General features: G+C 36.6%; 1 protein-coding gene across 9 annotated transcripts in view; it reads right to left on the minus strand.

Annotated features, from left to right (window-relative positions):
• The window catches only part of DMD (dystrophin), a 2,656,945-nt gene that overhangs the window by 1,512,169 nt on the left and 1,119,672 nt on the right, over positions 1–25,104 (minus strand). For all 9 annotated transcript variants that reach the window (XM_027533579.1, XM_027533577.1, XM_027533571.1 and 6 more), the window contains one exon: positions 19,281–19,456. In XM_027533579.1, coding sequence (XP_027389380.1) covers positions 19,281–19,456 — 176 coding nt within the window. The remainder of the gene's footprint in view (positions 1–19,280; positions 19,457–25,104) is intronic.

Genomic DNA, 25,104 nt, shown 5'->3' on the forward strand with positions numbered 1-25,104 from the left:
GAAGGGGAAGCAGTGGCAGAGTTTTCAAAAGGCTTCCTGTGCACTCTTACTGATTGCCAATGGCCCACATTCAATGCTTAGTCTCAGTGACATTTCCACTGCTTTTAGCAAAATGAACAAGGTCTGCTTCTTGGCTCCTACTCAGAACCTGGCATCCAAGTAACAATTGCACATTTATTTATTCCTTATCAATTTGGCAGCTATTGCTTCATCACTTTCTATGCTTTGCCCCCTAGTTTTCACATTTTCACTGGCGTTGAATATTTTTCACATATCCTTGCTGAGATGTATGGCAAATTAACAGACTCCCCTGAGTTAAATGCATACATGTTTCTAAAATGGATGCTATCTCTTCTCCCCAGCATTTTACCATTGGTATTTTCTATCATGCTTTGTACTACCTGAGGCTGGCTATTTAATCACCAACTGAAGATATCATACAGATGTAACTCAGGTACCTTTTTAAAATCCTCAAGAATAACAATGAAGAGTGATTTTCAATACATATGAAATTTTGGATTCTGTGCCTGTATTTTTCTTCCTTCATAAAATCACTCACTTCTACTAATTCTTTTTTTTTTTCTCTTTTAAAACTCTCACAAAATATTGATAATGAACTGACACAGACTAAGCTGCTTATAGTGGACCTCGACACCGTTGGAATCAGCCCATCGAGAAAATTCCTTATGACTCACTCATCTTACTCTCATAACATACTTCACTTTTACTTAATGTATTTCTATGTTATTACAGACTCTATCCCTTAAATCCAGTCTAACTTTATCCAACTTAAAATTCTCTTTAAGAAAATTACGACTTCTATTTACAAAATGATTTTCTTCCTCTAAGTGTTGATGAATATTTTGTGCTATATTTTTCCAATATGTCCTAAAATCTCATCTTTGTTTTTATTCATGATTATCAATTTTGGGGACTTCCCTGATGCTCTGGTGGTTAAGACCGCATGCTCCTGATGCAGGGGGCTTGGGTCTGATCCCTAGTCAGGGAACTAAGATCCTGCAGTGTGGATAAAAAAAAATCTAAAAAGTTAGCAACTTTGAATTGTCAACAGTATATCATTATATGTAAATTGTGCTCCATGATAACACTGCTAATTATGTCAGAAGAGCCTCTTAACAGGTGCTGACTATGTTCCATTAATATAGTGACTGCCATATAAAGTATTTAACTAAGATGACACATTTACATAAACTTTAATTCAGTCGCTTTCAATATACCACTTGGAACTCATCATTCCCAAATGTGTAAACTGTGAAAGGAGAACTCCTTCAAGTTCCCAGACTTAAACTAATTTGATTAGTGAGCTAGGTTATGAATAGCCCTTTTACATCTTTAAACATCTTTGCATTTCATAAAAATGTACAAGCCTCACCTTTAGCAGCCTGAAAGTATTAACATTTGTGAAATATATTAACTCTTGGAGGATCCTGATGCTGTAGGCCTAGATCAGGTGACTTAATAAATCAAAAATTTAATGTACATGTTAATTAGCTAGAACACAAGTTTTCATGATCATGGAAATAAAATTATGACTCTTGCTTACTGATACAACAATGTGGAATAAATCAGCCTGGAGGTGAGGCAAGACTTTTAAATTTTGCTTATTTTATTTTTTAATAATCATCTTTCTCTTCCAGATTTCTAGAATATAAGAACACATTTTACTTTCATATTCAGTTCAGTCGCTCAGTCGTGTCTGACTCTTTGCGACCCCATGGACTGCAGCATGCCAGGCTTCCCTGTCCATCACCAACTCCCAGAGCTTGCTCAAACTCATGTCCGTTGAGTTGGTGATGCCATCCAACCATCTCATCCTCTGTCGTCCCCTTCTCCTCCTGTCTTCAATCTTTCCCAGCATCAGGGTCTTTTCCAATGAGTTGGCTCTTCCCATCAGATGGTCAAAGTATTGGAGCTTCAGCTTCAGAATCAGTCTTTCCAATAAATATTCAGGACTGATTTCCTTTAAGATTGACTGGTTTGATCTTCTTGCAGTCCAAGGAACTCTCAAAAGTCTTCTCCAGCACCACAGTTCCATATTGGTATATGGCTATTTTTTAAATGCCTGACCATCTGATGAACGCCTACTCATCTTTCAAGACTTGGTCCAAGATATACAACTTCTGGGAAGGTTTTCTTGATCAACCTGCCCCTTCTGTCTCCCCTTCAACCTTCTTTCTGGGAAAACTCGTCCCTCCCTCCCGTATGTGTCCACATGTTGCTTGCTTTTAGAAACTGAATAAATAGCATACAAATTAAGATTGAGCCAGAGAGATCTTGTCAAATATCGAATGAAACATGTTAAAAAGTATTTTAAAAAATCAATATAAACATTGTTATGGCTAAAATATAAAGTATTTCTAGGATTTTAAAATGTGCTGAGTATATGGTGATTATTGCACTTTTAGAGTTATGTAATATTATTAAAGGGGGAAATCCTATTTAATCAGGAGAAAACAAGTCAGTTTATGCCCCTAAATCAAGATAGTTTGTATATACACATGCAGATATGTGCATGTGTTTGTATAATGTGGGCTTCTTTTCCTTGGTGGAGGGGGCTGAAGAGGGCCACATGATTGCTTTACATTTTTTCTAATGTATGTGAATATATATGAGTATTTTCACATATATATATATATATGTCTGTGTGTGCTTCAAATATAAAGTAAATATAGTGCCATAGAAAAATCACTAAACTGAAAGTCAGGTGTCACAGGTTTTACTCACTCATCTTATTTACCTTTATGCTGCTTCCTTGGGAAAATACCTTAACTTCTCTGATTTTCCTTTACTTCTTCCTTTAAATTTCACAAATTACAAAACTTCCATCAAACTGGTCTTAAAATAGAAACTATCAAAGACTTTTAAAAAATTACTCTTAAATGTGTGTTTATTTATCTCACTAATTGGAGCGATTTGACCTGAGATACAAAGCTGGGGTCAGCTTTGCTTACACTACAGGTTTGATATTCCAAATACATTAGTCTGCTCATCTAGGAATCAAGTTATAAAACGTCTAAGGATGTTATGATTCTCACTTAAAATAAAAACCCATAAGCTCTTTTCAACAGTTTATACAGCACCTGAAACAAAATATGACGAACGGAAGAGAACACCGTTCTTAGTTATTATAAACTTGCCATATTAACAGTCCTATCAAATAATCTGTTTTACTTATGTTTGCATGATCTTATTTACAAGCTTAAATATATTTCTAGTTTTAGATGTGTAAGTTTAAGCGCATTACTCATAAAATAATATGTTTCGGTACAGTAAAATTTAATGATTCCAGATTGCGCTGAAATGCATCTTTAAAAGATACTAAAAAATCAATTTCTGTGTAGTTTACCTTGTCCTAAAATATGCCTGTTTAACGTGTACTTCAAAAATCTGGATCCTCGTCCAAAACATAAAATCTGTGTGTTTTCTCCATCATCAGTTATGGCAAATCAAATTACATATTTAATGTGTATAAAATACCATTTTAAAAATATATGGCCTCGAATACAAACCTTGTGATTTAATATTTTTAAGCTACAAATGCCAGAAAACTCTCCATGCATTATCTGACATTGAAATTAATAGCCGAACCTCTAGGATAGTTAATTGTGCTGAATGGTATAAAACTCCTATAAAATATTACTTCTCTGCAAAATGTAAAACAACTAAAATATTTTAATATGTGCTAGATTAAAATGACTTGGACACAATCTTCTTAGCTTAATTTGGTAATAAATCTCAATAATACACAAATATATTGCTAATATTTACTTCCGAAATGTGATATGGTTGAAAAGAAGTCACTTTTACATCTTTTGTTAATATAACTTTCAGAGAAACACACTTGAAAAACTAAGGGAATTCCCCAAATTCTAGTATGGCAGAACCAGCTAGGTTAGAGGAATTAGGTATAAAGCCAGAGACTATGAAAGCACATGGACAAAAAGATGCTTGGCCCAGAGGACTGGAAATAAAATGTTGCTAAGCCACAGATGCCTGGAGCCTATTTTTCATTTTCAGTAAATTGAAAGTCCCTTTGAAATACAGTTCTGTGCAAGAAAATCACCTTAACACAGGTTAATACAAATATTCTTTTAAGTGAGAGATGAAATCTTGTCATAAAGATACATCTTTGATCATACAATGTAATATGCTCAAGTTAAAAACTCTGAGCTGTTTACTTTAAAATCAAATTTAATGTTTATTTAAATGATGAAACAAAGCAGTATATGCCCTTGTGAGAAATAATTGTGAGCACTAGAGGGTGCACATTCCCTTCCACAGCTTGTCTGGACCTCAATTTGGCTTCTCTTTTATTTTCTTATCTACATAATGATAACATGGTGACAAATGGATTTTTCATGGGAGTTCTCTTACAGAGAAACATAAAATGTCCAAAGATACAGATAAAATGGTATAAAAAGAACATGTGAAGAAGGCACCCACAGATGCAAAATTAAAATGCCTTCAGCTATTTTAACACACACACAAAAGTATTTTGAAGTTGTAACACAGAGATTTCCTTGAGAAAATGTCTTCAAACTGGGGAGAAATGCTTAATCCAAAGAATATAGTAGCATTTTCTAGACTTTATAACTCAGGAGTTTTTTTTTTTTTTCCTAGTTCATTAATTTTACCTACTTTTTTGAATGTTAATAAACATGTAGACACTTGTGGTCTATAAATCTGCCTATAATTACATTCCTGTACCATCAACATTAAGTTTTTAAAATGTTAATTTAACATTCAATCAAATTCCAAGGAAAAAAAATAGCATTTTAAGCATCTTGTTCATGTCGTATGCTTTCAGAAAGAAAAAAAATTGTTTCCCATGGTAATTATGTAGGCTATTTATTATAATCTTCGTTTTCATAGCTATATCAAGAATAGAGAGCTTCAGAAACCCCCTTTTTCTTTCAACACAGTTAAATATGGAGTTAAGATTCAAAACCAGATATATCCAAATCCAGCAATTTCCACTACACTATACTTATATTCCTTTGTTCCAAATAAAAGGGGAACTATCTTTTAAAATATTAAGGAAAAGTCAACTTGAACTTCTTGTTTGTTGCTATACAATACAGTCTGGTAGTTACTACTAGGCTAAATATTTTTGAATATGCCAGAATTTGGCTGAAGTCTTTAACGCTATGACATTAATTTTGAACATTGTCATTAACCTAAACTATGATATTTAGTTGTATAACTCATACCCTCATGGCATTATGAATTAGTTACTTTTCCCAGTTTATTTTTACTTCACAGTCTTCCTTAATTTCCTAAAATTCCCACATTTCCAATCTGCTGATGTGTTTTCTGATGTTAGAACTGCTTAAGCAGAGATGACAAAGGTTACAACCAACAACAGGGTTAACTCGATGGTTAGCACTGGAAATCCTGCACTTGGAAAAGCAGTTCAATTACATGGGACTCCCATCTAAGCCCTGATGGTGAAAAGACACTTAATTTTGAAAGAAAAATCTTTTTTCACTGATAAAGATCTCTATATTTAAAGAGATAGCCAAGTGCTGCAGTGTTCCCCTAAAGTCTATGAGACTTAGACGGTAGAATAGCCATAATCTAGAGTAACTGCATCATCTCCACAGACAGGCTTCAATAAATGAGTAAACAGTCTCAGCCAAGATTTTATCTTCAGCTAAATAATTTGATGAAATTATCTTTTACTTCTCTCATTAGAGCTCAAGAATGCAGCATCCTGTGGAGAGGATGTGGAGAAAAAGGAGCCCTCCTTTTTCCCAGCAATGGAAAAACAATTCCCATTGTTTGTGGGAATGTAAATTGGTACAGACACTATGGAAAACAGTATGGAGGTTCCTTAAAAAATGAAAAATAGAACTACTATATGATCCACAAATCTCACTTCTGGGCATATATCCAGAGAAAAACATGATTCGAAAAGATGTGTGTACTCCAATGTTCATAGCAGCACTGTTTACAATAGCCAAGACATGGACGCAACCTAAATGCCCATCAGCAGGTGAATGGATAAACATGATGTGGTATATAAATATAATGGAATATTAGTCAGCCATAAAAAGAATGAAATAATGCCATTTGTAGCAACATGGATAGACCTAGAGATTATCATACTGAGAAGTAAGCCAGACAGAGAAACACAAATATCATATGAAATGTCACTTATATGTAGAATCTGAACAAATGATACAAATGAATTTATGTATAAAACAGAAATAAACTCACAGACATAGAAAACAAATGTATGGTTACCAAAGGGGAGGGATTAAATTAGGAGTTTGGGATTAAAATATATACACTACTATATATAAAATGGGCTTCCCTGGTGGCTCAAATGGTAAAGCATCTGCCTGCAATGCGGGAGACCTGGGTTCGATCCCTGGGTCAGGAAGATCCCCTGGAGAAGGAAATGGCAACCCATTCCAGTATTCTTGTCCGGAAAATTCCATAGACTGAGGAGACTGATAGGCTACAGTCCATGGAGTCGTAAAGAGTCGGACACGACTGAGCGATTTCACTTTCACTTTCATATATAAATAGATAATCAATAAGGACCTACTATATAGAACAGGGAACTATACTTGATATCCTGTAAGAACATATAATGGAAGACAATGCAAAAAAAAATAATAATACACACACACACATATATATGTGTAACTGAATCACTGTGCCATACGTTTGAAACTAGTACACCACTGCAAATAAACTATATCTCAGTAAAAAAAAATTAAAAATAGAATGCAGCATCCTGTTCTAGATGTCTGGTTTCAAATCCTGACTGAATTGCTTTCTGCAAAGCTTGTGACCTTGAACAAGTCACTTTACTTGTATGTGCCTCATTCTTCCCATCAGCAAAGAGGATCAGCAATAAAAAAAAAAAAAAAAAAAAACTATGTTATAATGCTCTTTTAATGGTTAAATGTGTTAATATGTGAAAAATATTTAGATGAGTACTTGATATATGTTAGACACCATACATGTTAGCTGCTGTGATTACTGCCTTCCATGAGTCTTTCCTGCTGGGTTTAAGCCAGCCCCTGGGCCACCTCTTACTTTCTCATTTGAGAGTGGGTCTATCCATCTTAGTGTTCTGTTAAGGACTGATAAAGTAAAACTCATTCTTGTAACCACCAGAATGAAAACTGCAAAGAAAGCTACAACAAAGAGTAAATGGCAAATACATAAAAATACATAAAAATCATCAACAGCAAAATAATCTAATCTATTTCACCCTTTTTGGCAGGAGTAGGCAAACAATGGTTCAGGGGACAAATCTGGCTTGCCGCTCATTTTTGTGAATTAAGTTTTATTGGAACACAGTCACGTTCACCATTTATATATTGTTTAGAATTGCTTTCTACCAACTGCAGCAGAATGGAACTCTTGCAAAAGAAATAATATGGTGCACCAGCCTAAAATAGGGATTATCTGGTTCTTTAAAGAACAATTTGCTGAGCACCTTCCTGCTCTATAAAGTTAACATGATCTATCTTTCCCAACACAGAGGGAGGGCCAAAAAAGTGTGGTTTACAGTAGCCATATTGCTTTGCTCTCTTTCAAAAATATGCATCGGCTCTCTATGACCAGATTAAAGTTCCTTAGCCTGGCACTGAGTATATATATTTTTCCCCACAATGAACTCAACCTACCTTTTAACCTCATCCCTTAATTCTCTCTTTCATACCACATATTTCTGCTCCAAGCAAACAGAAACACCCAAAACCCTTTATCAGTGCCATTTATATAAAGACTTGTAGGACAGCCTGAATCTGCATTGCCTTTTTCCCTCATCTTCAGTCCAATATGCCCCTTTCCTTTAACTGTATACTCAGATGCTAATGTCTCCATGAGCTTTCTATGCTTAACTGTCATACAGGGCTGGAAGTGATCCTTTGTTCTTTATGACTTATGGCTTTTCTAGCATTTTATTGGTACTTCTTCATGGCACAGTTTATACCACGAGAATGCTAGCTTCCTGAGGAAAGGACTAAATATGGTTTTTGGTCACAGCAACTAGACTGCTTTGCACATCATAGCGATCCATTAGATACTGTTGAATGATTATGAAAATTAGCAAGAAAACTAATGGTGCTGTCACTATAGATTCTTGAAACACTATGGACTCATGCTGACTACTGTGTGCTGTGCTGTGTTGTGCTGTGCTTGGTCGCTCAGTCGCATCTGACTGTTTGAGACCCTATGAACTGTAGCCCGCCAGGCTCCTCTGTCCATGGAATTTGTCAGGCAAGAATACTGGAGTGGGTTTGCCATTTCCTCCTCCAGGGGATCCTCCCAACCCAGGAATTGAATTTGCATATCTGGATTCTCCTGAATTGGCACATGAGTGTTCAAAGAACCTCTCCATATATTGACTGGTACCTTGGGCCTTGTGGGAGGCAAGTTAAACTTTAAATACTCTCAGTGTGAAAGCTTGCTGAGTTTAAAGAACTTCAACATACTTTTATCTTGTGGGTCTTTAAAGTTTAAATAACTTCCAGTTAAGGTTTTGATGTACTCACTGCCCCACTGTCACTTCCTTAGCATCATGAGTTGTTTCAATTCATCTACCTCTTTTAGTGAGCATCTCTATGTGTGTGTTAGTTGTTTCAGTTCATCTACCTCTTTTAGTGAGCATCTCTATGTGTGTGTTAGTCACTCAGTCATGTCTGACTCTTTGAGACCCTATGGACTGTAGCCCACCAGGCTCCTCTGTCCAAGGGATTCTCCAGGCAAGAATACTGGAGTGGGTTGCCATTCTTTTCTCCAGAAGATCTTTCTGACCCAGGGATTGGACACGAGTCTCCTGCATTGGAGGCGGATTCTTTACCATCTGAGCCACCAGGGAAGCCCATCTACTTCTTTTAGTGAGCATCTCTATGAACTTTAGTTAAAACTCAAAGCCAGCTCAGGATGACATAACTAAGTGCTATAGATGAATGGCTTAAATAACACAAATTTATTTTCTCATAATTCTGGAAGCCAGAAATTCAAGATCAAGGTGTCAGCATGTTCAGTTTTTGGTGAGATCTCTCTTCCTGGCCTATACATCATTGCCTTATCACTGTACCCTCACATAGTAAAGACAAGAGAGAAGAAGCTCTTTGATGCCTCTTCTTAGAATGGCACTAATCTCATCATTAAGGCCCCACCCTCAAAACCTCTGCTAAATCTAATTCCCGCAAATAACCCATTTCCAAGTAACATCATCAAATTAGGGTTAGAGCTTTAAGACATGAATAATTCAGTCCCTGAGAGCCACATATTTTATTTGCTGAGTGTTGATTCATAGAGATACAGGTTTCTGACTAGGGAAGACATAAGAATAAGAATATTCTTAGAAGATGTTAGAAAAAAATATTTTCTCTTATAACACAAGTGTGGTAATGGGAAGATATCTGTTCTAAATTAATAATTGGGAACTCAACTTTCTCCTGGGGAGAGCGTGTTTATTTTTGCCTAAATAATCATCAACAGAGACACATGTAATAAAATTTCCACAGTGTGGAGGCCAACAAGGAAAGTCATATAGATTGCATTTCAGAGGTAAAGAAACAGATTCTGAGTGAGAGTAAGTGGCTTGCTTTAGTCACATCTTTGATGAGTGGAAGATGCAAGGCCAGAATCTATCTCTGTGCAGCCACAGGCCCATCCCATTGGCTCTTTCAGATCCAGCCCTCATGTTTTTCTTGTCCTCTGTGTATCAGAGACATTTTCTGTCATTGCTTGGTCTCTTGCTTGTGATTAGAGGCCCTGAAAGAATACTGGAGGATGGAGGAACACCACTGGGGGATGGTAGCAGAGTCCCCAAGTTGGGACCTTCCAACAGGGACTAGCAGTATCAGGATGGCAAGATAAGAGCTTAGATCTATGAAGGAAGGGACAATCCAGAGGAAACTGAAGCCACAGTAGAGATGACTTGTGCAGTGCAGAACCTGTGCAGCCATTCACAGTGGTCCTAATATCTGCTACCTCCCTAAATCCCTTCAGGTATGATTCTTAAATTCTCTTTAGTTTATCCCTTTCTTTACATCCAAGCTGCCTTTCCCCTAGTTATTCTCTGATAGTTTCACATGTTGCTTCCCAGCTTTTCATCACCTCCTTCTCCAAGTCCCTGGGTTATATTTTCTTTCTCTGAAACATGTAGAGTGGTTTTTGTTTTCCTGACAAGACTCACAAATACCCATTTGATATCCCATGAATATTACTCAATACGACAATGTGCGAACTTCTATATTAAGTGCTACAGTTCTAGAGTTGCAAATAAATGGCTCCCGCCCTCAAGGAGTTTACTAGAGACACATATGCAAAAACAAGATGATTACAATGAAGTTCTGCAAGTGCTTGAATGGAAAGATTGTCAAGGCTGAGAAATGTCTAGGTTAAGTTCCCAGAGAGAGAAGGTAGTTAGTTAGGGAAAAGGAATATGGGAGCTGGAAAAGGGAACATAAGGCAAAAGGATCTTCAACAGAGAGAACAGTCAGTACAAAGAAGCAGAAGTTTGAGGGAATATTGAGCATTCGGAGATCAGAGGGTGGTTCTTTAAAGCTGAGCAGAAGGCAGCACCATTTGAAATGCAGTGTGTGGCCAGTCTGTGAACTATCTGTTAGTAGTCTGTGACAAGAAAAGTCATCAGAGCAGAAATCAACTAAGTCATGAAGCACATGATTTCATTTGATTCCTTTTTAATTGCAAAACTTTCCTGACAAAGGCAGTAGTGCATTGATTTATATTCTGGTTCCAGCTCTTTATCTCATTGTGTACTGGTAATCAATGGTTTGCAGACTATTTTGCATAGCACTGGCATATAAAAAAGAAAAAATGGGTAGGGGAGAAGGGAGTGAAGCTGGAGAGTCAGGTAGTCAAAGATCAGAAAGGAATTTCTGTGCTATGTATTTCAAGAACCACAGGCAGAGGAATGATCTAATTAAAACTGCATTCTAAGATATCCCTCAGGATGCTGTGAAGAGTACGGATAAGGGTGAGGCAGAGAAATCAGTTAAAGATTTCATGCAGAAAACTATCAGAGACTAAACTACGGGAAAGGCAGCCTGGATGTAAAGAAAGAGATAAACTAAAGAGAATTCAAGAGGCATACCTGAAGGCATTTAGGAAGGTGGAAATATCAGAACCGCTGTGAATGGCTGCACAGGCTGTGCACTGCACAAGTCTAGAAGGCTGTTTGTAGGAACTGTGATAACTATGATGTGAATGACACTCTCTAAAGATGGGCAGTCTAAACTGCAGAACCTCATTTGTGATTTCTGTAAGATATCCAGGTGCAAATGCCCCCAAAATATGTGGATGCTACAGGTATGAGCATCAAAATGGAGGTTATAGTAGAGAAATTAATTTGGAAAATATCAGGTATAGATGGCTGATAAAAGCAAGATGATAAGTGCCATTACCCTGGACAACAGAGTGCCATGAAAAGAAAACAATGCCAAAATATAAGTCTTTTTGAGATCAACATGAAAGGGAGAGGAAGATGAGAATGGGAAGACATAATCGAAGTGTTAGGAGGAGAAAAGAAACAGGAGAGAACAATATCTCAGAAACTGAGAAAGCAGAAAACTTCAAGAAGTATCTAATCACCACTGTCAAGCACAGCACAGAGGTCAAGGCGGATAAACTGAAGAGCGACCTTTGGAGCTGTCAATTAAGGAGATCTCTGGTAAGCTTGTTGAGCGCAGTTTCAGCACTTGATGTACAGTATGAGAGGGTGAAAGAAAGACTCAGAAGAATGGAAGTAGTGGTAGCTCATACCTTCTGATTAAAATCAACTTTTCTTTGCATTCAACCATGCTGCTTCTTTTAGATGAACATATGTGACTACCATTTTCTTCACTCAGGGAACAAACTGCATGGTATGGTTCTGGGAAGATAGCTCTACCTTCCTCTTGGTTGGTGTTCTTTTGTGCCTTGCCTTCTGGAAGAGTACTTTTTCCATACAACTGCTATGACTAGACATTCAGTTCTCAGTATAGTACATTTCAATTCAAAACATGTATTGCTGCTGCTGCTAAGTCACTTCAGTCGTATCTGACTCTGTGCAACCGCATCCCCAGATTAGAAGGCCCCGTAAAAGGTTGGGAGTAAGATATGGACCCTGGCCTCAGGAAGCCCTGAGCTGAAGGGGTGAAACAAGCATATGTAAAAATCATTTCAACATGAAGCATTAGAGGTGTCACAAGATGGGGCTACTTTGGAGAAGAGAGAAGCAAGAATTAGGATGAAACTAAGATGATGCTCTAGTACACTGATTTAACATGGGCCCTGAACTAGCAGCATAAGCATCACCCGGGAACTTGTGAGATATTACAATTCTCAGGCACGGCCCCAAACCTACTGAATCAGAAACTCTGCTGGGGACCAGCAATCTGCTATTTGACAATCCTTCTCAATGACTGATGCATGCTAAAGTATGAGAACCACTGCTCTTGGGCAAGGGTTCTCAAACTTCAAGGTTTATCAAGAATGAGCTAGAGAGCTTGTAAAAGATTCCTGGGCCCACAAGCAGAGCTTCTGATTCAGCAAGTTTGGGGAACAACCCCCAAATCTGCACTTCTAGCAAACCCCCAAGGGATGCTGTGTCATGCACCGCAATATGAGTATCACTGCTTGATCTGTTCTCTGGCCACTTAGCATGGCTCTAGAATTATCATTCTTATATTCTTCAATACATATTTATTGATATTCTTGATGTATATGACAAATTAGCTTTAACAATCTTAAATGGATGGTTATCTTTTTGGAATATCTGAAGATGGTCTATAAGGTTTCTATTATTCACCAAAAGTAGTTTATAAACTGAAATTTGAGTTTATGACCAAGGTCATTTGACTCTAATACATAAAAAGAAGTAGGGCATTTCAAATGTTAACACTGGAACAGAAATTAGGAGACTCAGCACTAGTCTTTAGTTTGCAACTGAAAGCAAGTTTTTTAACCTTTCTGAACCTCAATTAACCTGTAACCAGAAACAAGTCTAGAGTGTAGTTTCCTTAGATAAAAGGAGCAAGGTTTTGTTTTTCTGGGCAGTGCCATTGGGGAAAAATAAATATATATTATTATCAGACGAACACTTCAAGTATTTTAGGAACAACTTACCATATAGAAAATAAAAAATGAGCTCTTAGACACATTAATCATCTAATTAGATTCTTTGAATAAGTTAAAATGTTTTAGTTTTCAACTTCCAGATTATAGTTTGGAAATTAAAGTTAAAATAAATATTTAAAAAATAGCGTAGGCATTATTTTCAAAAAATTGCAAAAAGAGAGATCTCATCTAACACATCTAACTTCCTTCCAAGGATGTGACATAAAGTAACATTATTCAAGCAGTAGACTTTTATAAAAAAATAAACAACACAAGCTGAAAAATAGAAAATACAATAATTACCCAGGTACATAGTTATCTAGGCACTTTATTCCACCATTTAGTAAGCATATGGGACATAGCAAGAGAGAGCAAACTTAAGACTGCTTACATAGCAGAAGATAGAGACTCAGTGAATTGTTATTTCTAAATCTCTACACTTCCTTTGAGGTCAGAGACACTTTTATTAACACTGTAACTTAAACATTATCTTTATTGAGATTGCATTTATTTAAAAAACAATTCCATTTACCATTGTTTTCATCTTGCTGATACAAAAACGTAAATGAAAGCTTTTGTGAAAAGTTTCTTAAAATAACTGTTACATGATTAGGAATGAATCTCCTCAATGAATCCCAATTAACTGTATAATAGATTTAGTTTTAACTTAGAGTGGGTTCCACACTCTGATAATTACTTATATGTAAAATAATATCACTGAACTACAGGGACAATTTATTTTAGAAATAATTACCTTGTGACCCAAGATCATTAAGCACTTTTATATATCTTAGTGTAAGGAGGACAATTTATGCAGTAAATATAACAAATGTAGAAACTGTATCATTATTAAGGAATCAACTAAATGTACCTTATATAATTAAGAAAGTGTAGTGTAGTACAATGGAGAAGGCAATGGCACCCCACTCCAGTACTCTTGCCTGAAAAATCCCAGGGACGGAGGAGCCTGGTAGGCTGCAGCCCATGGGGTCGCGAAGAGTCAGACACGACTGAGCGACTTCACTTTCACTTTTCACTTTCATGCATTGGAGAAGGAAATGGCAACCCACTCCAGTGTTCTTGCCTGGATAATCCCAGGGATGGGGGAGCCTAGTGAGCTGCCGTTTTTTGGGTTCGCACAGAGTCGGACATGACTGAAGCAACTTAGCAGCAGCAGCAGCAGTATGGTACACAGCTGAATTTTAAATCCCTTAATAGTTTTGAGTAAATAATGATGTCCTAATGGGTGAAATTATAATATTAAAGATTATCAGGATGTTCATTTGTTTGTTGTTAAAAAAAAAAATCCATGAAGAAGTAGAAGGAATTATTAAATGCTACTGAAAAATAAGATTTTAGTCATCACAATTAATTGGAACTCTATTACTCTTTCAACAAATATTTGTGATTTTTATTGCATATATGGTACTATGTATGAAATCTAAGTAAAATATTTAAAAATCTGATAACGAGATTATTTTGTCATGATTGGTGATGAAAAAATTATGTGGGTGACACTGAGGCATATAGCAAAAAATGAATGTAACATACTGGATGAAGTAGAAAGATTCAGAGGAAGCTACACATAAAATTGGTCTTCCCTGATGGCTCCACCTACAATGCAGGAGACGTGGGTTTGATCCCTGGGTTGGAAGGATCCCCTGGAGGAGGGCACAGCAACTCTCCAGTATTTTGGCCTGGGAAATCCCATGGATAGAGGAGCCTGGCGGGCTGCAGTCCATGGGATCACAAAGAGTCAGATATGACTGAGCATGCATACATAAACTTGGTGGGAGAAACATTTTATACCATAGGAAGGGATTTGTGTTTTATTGTGGAGACAACTGGAGTTGTAGGGATCTCAAGCCAAGAGGGTCAACATAAAAGCAACATTTTAGGTACATTAATTGAAGGAAGATTAATCAGAAAGGGGAGGGGCAAATCTGGCCACAAGGAGGTATATGGCTTAAGGCATGGCATTGACAGAATGACTGGAAAATGGCTAAAATGATGCCACTTGCCCAGTAATATAGTGTAATAATAATAATAATTAAGGAAAAAGTACAGAACAGAAATGGAGAAGTCAGACCGTAAATTCTATTTTGAAGAAGAAGATGAAAAGTCAATTTTCTGTTACATTTGGTAAGCTTCAGAGGATGCTTATTACGGAATTTCTTTCCCCAATAGTACATGACCACCATCTCTACCTTCTCTACCAACCATCATCTTCACTATCATCACTACCTCAATTACCACCATCATTTCCACCACTGCCTCTACCTCCACAGTATTAACATAAGCAAGCAAGACCGCTAGCTACAGCACTTGCTGAATTCTTACTACCTTACAGGCAACTGTATTAAATGCTTCTTACCTAATCCTCATAGCCAGTGTTTAATAAAGGGAGGATATTGAATCTGAGGCACAGATATTAGATAATTTGCTGGAATCATAAGCTAGTAATTAAAACAGGCAGATTTCAAACCTGAGTAATCCTGATTCCAAAGTCCATGATTTTCCCAATATTTGCTACTTCTTTAGGCATGCAAGCTCTGAGTTATAACTAAAACCTGTGTGCAATGTCTGAGTAACTAGGTGTGGGTAATTGGAGGCAACAAATGTTTGCAATTGATAAAAACAAGCACTGCTTGGAGCAGTAGTAGAAGTACCCAGATCATAGATTTAAAGATAGAACGTAAAATCTGAGGGAAAGAGTCAGATATGAAGCTATGAAATTTGGGAGTCATTCATTGAGAGTCAGACTTGAATCATCGAGAGGGAGTAATTCAGATAAAGAAGTCAGAAGGGCAAAAAGATTTGAATTTATGAGATACTACCATAAGAATTAGGTAAAAGGAAGAAAAGGAAGAAAACAAGTCAGGTAAAGAAGAGTAGGGGTAGAATAGTAGTGTGTCAGAGAAGCTGAAAAAAGAGATCTTTTTTTTTTTTTTTTTATCAGCATTCAATAGGTGTCAACACTATACTCTTGGCAGTTAAACACTAGTAGTTCTCACCTGGGAAAAGAGAGAAACGCTAGCTACCATGATGTTTTCAGTCATGTTTGCATGACACTTCTGTAACTCTTACAATACTTCAACCAATTCCCATCCTATAGACAATTATCACTTACTGAATTTAATTGCGCCTAAATGTCTGCTTATTCGCTCTCTTTGTTCAGTCTAAAAGGGTCAATCTTGACTCTTACACAGAGAGTATCTGTTACCCTACTGTCCAAAGCAGGACACATCTGAGAGTGAAAGTTGGTGCTTTAGATAATTATGCTGGGACAAAAGTTATAATTTGTGATGATTCAGGCAAACAGAGACCTAAGACCACCTTGGTCATTTATCTACCAAAGAAGCTTTTCACTGCACAGTCCAGGTTCTGTAGTCAGGTTCCTTCAGCTGAAACCCTGGCTCAGGCACTCTGAAGCTGGGTGTAATAGTAATAATAGCCATAACTATTTGATGGGTATAGCTATTTGGTAGGGTCAGTGGGAAGAATAAATGAGCTATGCAAATAAAGCATTTAATCTAGTGATCAGTACATAATAAAATCCTCAATAAGTATCAGTTTTTATTTAAATAATATATCCTTTAGGTTCCTAATTGAACATGTCGTTCAAAGAACTTAAAAAAAAAAATGGCTGAGAGCATATGATACAAACAGAATTTAGGAGACAAAACATTTCACCACTTAGTCACACTCTCTTGAAAACAAAAAAGTGCTCAGAACACATTTTTCCTAACCAAATATAGGAACCAAGAAGATGCTTTTGAAGATAGAGATAAATAGGAATCAACCTGCTCTGTTAATATCCGTATTAGGAGGGTCAGGAACACATTAGGAGGGTAAGTTAACTAGGTTTCCATATTGCTCTGCTTGGATATTTGTTGGAAAGCTGTTAGGTTGTTGCAAAGGATCCATAAATCCATGTGCCTACCAGGCATTGTCTGTAGATATATATTGAACAAGGCATCAAATTAATAGCCATGCTATTAAGATTAATAAAAGGCAAATTCATTAAGAGCTTTACTGATTTATTTTTGCTGTCATATTCTTTCTCCATCAATGAATGTTAAAATTTCAACCACTATCATGAGCAGAATTCTTGGAAGTTGTCATCCCACATAGAATGCCAATATTCAAAGATCCGAGAACCATCTGATAGGAACAAGGCTGAGTAAAATGTTCCTATAAAGGGGCAGATTGTAAATATTTGGGGATTTGTAGGTCATATACTCTCTGTGACAACTGCCCAACCCTGCCTTTGTGACGTGAAAGCAACCAAGGATGATACATAGGAGGATGAGTCCGACGTTGCTTCGATAAAACCTTACTTGTGGACACTGACCTTTGAATTTCCGAAAATTTTCACACATCATGAAATTCTTTTGGTTATTTTCAATCATTTAAAAATGTAAAAACAGTTCTTAGCTCATGGGCCATACAAAAACCAGCAGTGGAGCTCTGGACAAGAGAATTCACTCAGCCAAGCAGCTCCAACCAGGGAGAAAAGCCCTTCAGCATACTGTGAAATTATGAAAGTAGGTTATAAGTCACAGATTAACAGGGAAGTATGGATGCGACAGTTGGACTGTGAAGAAAGCCGAGCGTGGAAGAATTGATGCTTTTGAACTGTGGTGTTGGAGAAGACTCTTGAGAGTCCCTTGGACTGCAGGGAGATCCAACCAGTCCATTCTGAAGGAGATCAGCCCTGGGATTTCTTTGGAAGGAATGATGCTAAAGCTGAAACTCCAGTACTTTGGCCACCTCATGCGAAGAGTTGACTCATTGGAAAAGACTCTGATGCTGCGAGGGATTGGGGGCAGGAGGAGAAGGGGACAATAGAGGATGAGATGGCTGGATGGCATTACCGACTCGATGGATGTGAGTCTCAGTGAACTCCGAAAATTGGTGATGGACAGGGAGGCCTGGCGTGCTGCGATTCATGGGGTCGCAAAGAGTTGGACACGACTGAGTGACTGAACTGAACTGAACTGATTGAAAATTTCAGGGCTTACCTGGTGGCTCAGTGGTAATGAATCTGCCTGCCAATGCAGGAGACAGGGGTTTGATTCCTGGGTTGTGACCCTGGAGAAGGAAAATGGCAACCCACTCCAGAATTCTTGCCTCAGAAATATCATGGACACAGCAGCCTGGTGGGCTACAGTTCATGAGGTCACAAAAGAGTCGGACACAATTTAGCGACTAGACCACAACACTGAAAGTCCCAAATAGAAAAAAAAAAAAAAAGAAAGAAAGTCCCAAATGATGTACCTTAAAACTTCTCCAGGTGTTTCTTCCTTTGCCTAAAACATCTAACACTATTTTTACGTACATGTTATTCTCATGTTTCCCTACCCTTGTATACACAGATTCTCATGTCAAGTGTTCCATGCATTCCCCAACATATGCTGCTTAGAAATGTAAGGCAGATTTTAATGTTCTTTCTTAATCTTAGAATTATAATAATTGGCATGAAAAGGAAATTGTACCATTTTTCTGATTTTCATCCTAGCTTTTGCATTTATGACATTTTATTCCCATTTTAATATATCTACCAATTTACATAATACCTTACTTATCTACAATATCTAGTTGAGAATATCCACAAAAAGATCAGTTAAGAATTCTAACACCTTCAAGATAAGACTTTATAAATATCAAAGAACAGGAAATCTGTTCTGTAATTACTCCTGATTTAGGACACACAGATTGAGACATTATGTTCTCGTAAACTAACAGAATGCATCGCGTCTATTATAGGTGTACTTCTTCCTCATGAAAATGTCCTTTCCATTACAGGGAAAAGGCATTTAATGCAAAAGTAGCACTGAATAAGCAGGCTCTTGATTAGAAAAAAAGGAAACTTTCAGGATAAATTGTATCCATGGCAGTTCATCACTTGCAGTTTCCTCTTTGAATCCAGAAAAAAACTCACATTTCCATTAAGCATTCAGTTTCTGGTGGGCCAGGGATTGCTTGAAGAAATTTTACAACTTACTTCATAATTTTCTCCACTAACTTAACTGACATTATAGACACCAGAGGCTTCTGGAAAAACTAAGTAAAAACACTGCCATCAAAATTGCTGTAAATGAGTTTTCCTTCTTAACAATTACCCTTGCTTGAGGATAAAGCCATGAGCAAGAGCTTCTCACCTTTTCTTAATTTCAGAATCCACAATAATCTGCCTCTTCTTTTGTGGAGGTGGTGGAGGGAGTTCCTCTTGGGCATGCTTTACCAGGATTTGCTCCCTCGTGGTCACCATAGTTACCGTTTCCATTACAGTTGTCTGTGTTAGTGATGGCTGAGTGGTGGTGACAGCCTGTGAAATCTGCAAGAAGTATTGAAACAGAGGTCACACATTGCTTGAAAGACTTCAGTAAAGACTGCTCGGAGTGGGGAAAGAAAATAATGAGAAACTGTTCCTGCTTGTTGGTAAATTGACCTTCAGATCAAAATAGCACCATATTGAACCCAAATCAAATTGTTTGACTTAAGTTATGTTGACTGAAATCACAAAGGCAAGTAATCTCAAAACCAGGAGTAAACTTAGTGCCTCTTCAATTTATTGGTCCAGCTATGGGAAATAAAGGGGGCAAAGGAGGGAAATTTAGGGTGTCATTCTGACATTTAATTAGACACGCTGTGTAAAGTGTTCACGATGCTAACATAAATTTTGCTAAAGTATTCCAGCACCAATTTCACTCCTGGCTCACTCTACATGTTTATTAAACAGTTCATTGAATGCATCTTTGGTTTTCATATATATGATTATTTATAGTCTGTAAATTTTGAGACAAAATTCTTTGAACTGTGTGACAAATGACTTTTTAATCAAGCAAGTGATCTGTCTTTTTAAATTATAATAAATGGTTAATATCAAGTGGTGATCAGTCTAGAAATACATTTAACCTGAATATTCTTCAAATGCTAAAAAACATACTACTCTTGATTTAAATTAGTGATTAAGTTAAAACATTTGAGTATCCAAAATTAGCATTCGAGTCTTCTCAGTTTAGAATCATACTTTGTGTTCAGACCTTAAAAAGTTGTCGTTTTCTTTTTTTTAAGATATAGGTCAAAACTCTTTGGAATAATATGTTTTGTGACCCATCATGAGAGGTCATCCCTTCAGTACACAGTCATTACCAGACTGATAAATCACAAACAGTGAGACACTCTCCTGCCTTAACCACCAATTCTGCCTTACAGTCCTCAGTTATGAGGACTAAAAAGTTATCTCTTGTGATATTAATCATTATACTTCTAGTAATCAAAATTTTTCTGAAGATCTATATCCAAGGAGACCAAACAGGTCTGCTATGGCTCCACTCACAGTTACTTGACATGCACACAGCCAAGCATTTGGTTGGGGCCAAGATTAGTTTGACTGATTTTCCTGAATTTGTCAAGAGATAAGGAAAAGGTTTGGAGGAACCTCCCTGCCTTACACATGATGACCAATTCCCTCAATGGGAGGCAGTCAGGAAAGCCTCATAATCTTATTTTAGCTTCCACATAGGAATTGGCATGTGGTAATGAAATCTTTTTTCCATGATATCTTATGCAAAAATGCTTTTGACAAATGCATTTTAAAAGTGCTACCCTTTGTGCAAGCCATATCTTTACAAATGCCAAAGCCTTAGGGACTACCATCTTGATAGTCTAAATAGTTAAAAAAAAAAAAAGACATTAAGAGATATCATGTTTCTACATGTGTCAAGCACAGATTTTATCTTCTCTAAGATCTCCATAGATACATTATTTAGAATCAATCACTGAGATTCAAATGATAATTATATAGTCCACTGACAAGTTATGTCAAAATGAAAGCAGAGAGTAGCATGGGTTTTTTTAAATGCTTGAAATAGAACCTCAAGCCTAACTGAACTCAACACGAAATGACAATTGCATGATCAAATTAATTTTACCTTTGACCAAAAAGAATACAGACTTTTTGGGGGGAGGGAGGGGGCATGGTTTGGGGAAGTTTTCCGGCCGAGCCATGTGACTCGAAGGATCTCAGCTCCTGGACTAGCGATTGAACCCTGCCCCTGCAGTGAAGCCACAGAGTACTAACCTCTGGACCACCAGGGAAGTCCTGAACACAGAGTTTTTAAGTTGGATTTCAAGAGGATTTAATTTTTTCAAAGTAATATTTTTTAACTATGGGCAAATTGTTTTGATATACAATGATGGCTTGAAGAAAATACTGTTCTGATGGGAAATTTCTACCTTTATATGTTTAGACACCAAAGTGCAGAGATTCCAAAAATACAAAACTTTTTTTTTTGGTAGTTATATCCAATGTTATGAAATATGTGTGTTGAGTATTTGGCTGTGAAATTAGTTTCTAAAATGTTATAATATCATCTCATTGATATTATGAAATTCATTGAAGTGTCCATGGAGGGTAAAGAATAACAGCAACATCATAGACCATGAAAAGACATTTAAGAACACAGCAAAGCTTATAAGACAGAAAAAACAATAATTTTTCATCAAATGATAGCAGACATGTGTAATTGTTCTATATTATAATTATCACTGTACTGCATTTGAAACTACTGCATCATTTATTTCTTTAGTGATGATGAAATAAAACATCTGTGCACTGACCCTACAAATATAGGATAAAATTCATGATATATAATAGACTAATAATTACTTTCAAAACCTACACCAGAATAACAATTTGTTATGTACTAAATTTCCCATGGCTTTAGCTATTGACTGTGAACACTTAATTATCTGTTAGAATCATTAAAAATATAGATAGGAAGGGATTATGGAGGTCACTGAGTATAACCTTCTCTTTATTACAGGATTCACTACTTCCAGAAGCAGACAACTCCTTCCTGAGTATGGCAGCAAATTTTCCCATTGGCAAAAATCTTTTATACCTAGTGGAACCCTGCATTATTTTGATTTCATTAATTTAAAGTTTTCTTTGGGAATTCCCTGGAGGTCCAGTGGTTAGCACTCTGTGCTTCTACTACAGGAGGCACCAGTTCAATCCCTGGTTGGGTGCAGCCTAAAAAGTAAATGAATAACAATACAATAATAAAATAAAATTTGTCTTGAACCCTGAACCAACACAGAGTAAGGTGAATATTGTTTCTACCTGACAATCTTAAAGGTCTGAGGCTTGATAACCATGACTCTGATAAATCTTATTTACAAGCTCTATAATCCAGACCCTTGCTAGAACTAGATTTAATCTGACTGGTGCTCCAAAACATAGATTTTCTGGCTTTGGACATAATATTCCATTAAAGCAATCTAAAATTTCCGAAGTTATTCAGCAGCTGAATCACAGTGTTTATATCAGTATCATATCAGATATATAAGTATATACAGGACATCCAGAAATGAATACAATGGAATCTCTATTTTTAGAGATCTCACAGTATAGCAGTAAAGGTGACAACCACACCAATAACTATGAAATAAGGTGAGTCCATATGAAAAATACAGGTATGCAAAATAATTGCAAGCAAATCTTCATGAAAACAAAATCCATTTGTTTTTAAATACTATCCCCTTGATCTATCAGTTAACTAGCTACTAAAAATGGGAAAGAATTAGTTTAGAATTGTTTGTCTTTAGGTTTGCAAGCTAGTTCCTTTTACAGTGATTAAAAGTGGAGGTCCCTAACTCAGGCTCCATAATTTTCAAATACCAGATTCACAGTTCACATCCTGTAACATTTGAGGCAGGCTGGTTATACTTTCAGAGCTTTGAGTTTTTTTCTTCTTCATATGTAAAATACGAATAGGAATTTATTCCTCACAAGAGTATTGCAAACAAGACCTGTGTCATGGGTGTACACTCATGTAGTCACCCAGGTCCCCTCACTCAAAAGGATTTCACACTTGGTTTCATGCTCTGCTGTCACCCTCTTGAAATTCTTAACAATTTTTGGAAAGAACCCCTGTATATTCATTCTGCACTAACCTCGCCAAATACATACCCCATCCTGGTCGCAAGAATTCAACTATGTAATGTTTGAACCCAGTAGTACCCTCTGGATACACATTAGTAATAACCACTAAAAAGTTCAGAGAAAATTCAGGAATTTTTCTATACTGACTTTTACTCATGAAGAGATATATGTTAATTTCCAAATTTTACATTTTTCCCATCGTGAGAAAAATTAGAAGAGCACATGCCCAGTATCTTGATCATTCTAGGGTGTATATCTTCTTGCAATAAGGTTGTATAATTAGAGTAGGTCTGGAAAATCCATACTATTTTCAAACAATGAAAATCTTTCTTTACATTTTCTCTTCCATTTATTTAAAAATGCACATTGTGAAAAGGAACTATATGTACATTCAAGCATATTTCAAGAATATAAAAGAGTATGTAATGAAAGGAAATACTTATTTTCCATCACTATGGCCAGCTTCTTATGGGGAACTAGTTGTACTTACCACCTGTTCTTACATTTTAAATTAATTTTGTGCTGTTATCATTCTTTCAGTTTGGCTTGTATTCTTAATTGCACCTTTTAATTGTCCATTTAATTATTTAAATAGTCTTGACTTTGTAAGTTCTTCGAGGTTAGAGACTTCTACTGGCATTGTGAGATACTATTTAAACATTTTTCAAAAACTTACTAAAAGAGATTCAATGTATAAAAAATCAGTTATCTTATTTATTATCATTTTTATTAGTATTAAAATACTTGTAATAAAAGCTACCAGTTACAGAGCTCTCTGCATGTTTCAGGCATTAAGCTAGGTGTTTACTTACTTAAGCAGTAAAGGCTTAATAAGTGGTAGCTGTCATTACCTCACAATAGCCCTAAGAACAAGTACTAAGCTTATTTCCATTTCATAGATTAGAAGTAAAAATTTCAGGCAGATTCAACTTGTAAGCGGCACAGCTGAGCTATAAACCCTAGTCCGATTGTTCCTTAATCTAACTCTTGGTAGCTGTGATCACTTGCTGCCACACCTGTTCAAATGTCCGAATGGTGACTTTAAGAGGTGTAATTGGGTATGTTGTTTGTATACACACACACATATATACAAAGTCAGAAGAAGACAGAAGGTATACACAATGGCATATGACAATCTTAAATCCCTTTAGTTCCTGATAAACTATAATAATAATAATAATAATAAAATCTGTGCAAAACCAATCAAATGAAAAAAATATCTGATTTTTTAAAAAAGGTACAAGCAGGTTCACAAGTGTGGATTGAAGTTTCTGGTTGTGTTGTTTATATGAACCTAACTTTAGAGTGATGACTGACCTTTAATGGGTATGGGGAGACTGCAGTTCTACAGTGTAAAATGTATTGCATAATCATAGTAACAGCTTTAGCTGATAATTGGTAGCCAGGCTTAAAATGATCTCTACAGGTATGGTAGCACAAGACATACCTACCTGATGATGACATAAGGATTCCAGTTCTAAGCACAGAAAGGATTTATAGGTTGAACTTTATGAGGAAACTGGGGTAAAAGGTTAGGTGCTCACAAAGGAATCTGGGTTATTAATCAAAAGACTATAAAATGCTCTATCTCATGAACAAGTGCAGAGGAATTACCACAGCTAGGTGTAGCACGAAGGAGTGCTCAAGTTCATGAGTGCGTCTTGGTAACTAAATTGTAGTTAACAGCTACTGTCCTACTTTGATACTGATATTAAGGCAGTATAGCTTCTTGAAAAGATACTGATATTAGAATCATGGGCACGATGAGAGTTAATACTGAAGAGATATCATAAAAGAAGTTGTTCTCCCATTTAAGAAAATATTATCTAATAATTAAGAAGGTTTATTCTGTAAAACTCTGTTTGCTGCTGCTAAGTCACTTCAGTCGTGTCCAACTCTGTGTGACCCCGTAGACAGCAGCCCACCAGGCTCCCCCATCCCTGGGATTCTCCAGGCAAGAACACTGGAGTGGGTTGCCATTTCCTTCTCCAATGCATGAAGGTAAAAAGTGAAAGTGAAGTCACTCAATAGAG

Source organism: Bos indicus x Bos taurus, chromosome X (genome assembly GCF_003369695.1).
Source record: "Bos indicus x Bos taurus breed Angus x Brahman F1 hybrid chromosome X, Bos_hybrid_MaternalHap_v2.0, whole genome shotgun sequence".
In the NCBI taxonomy this organism is placed as follows: Eukaryota; Metazoa; Chordata; class Mammalia; order Artiodactyla; family Bovidae; genus Bos; species Bos indicus x Bos taurus.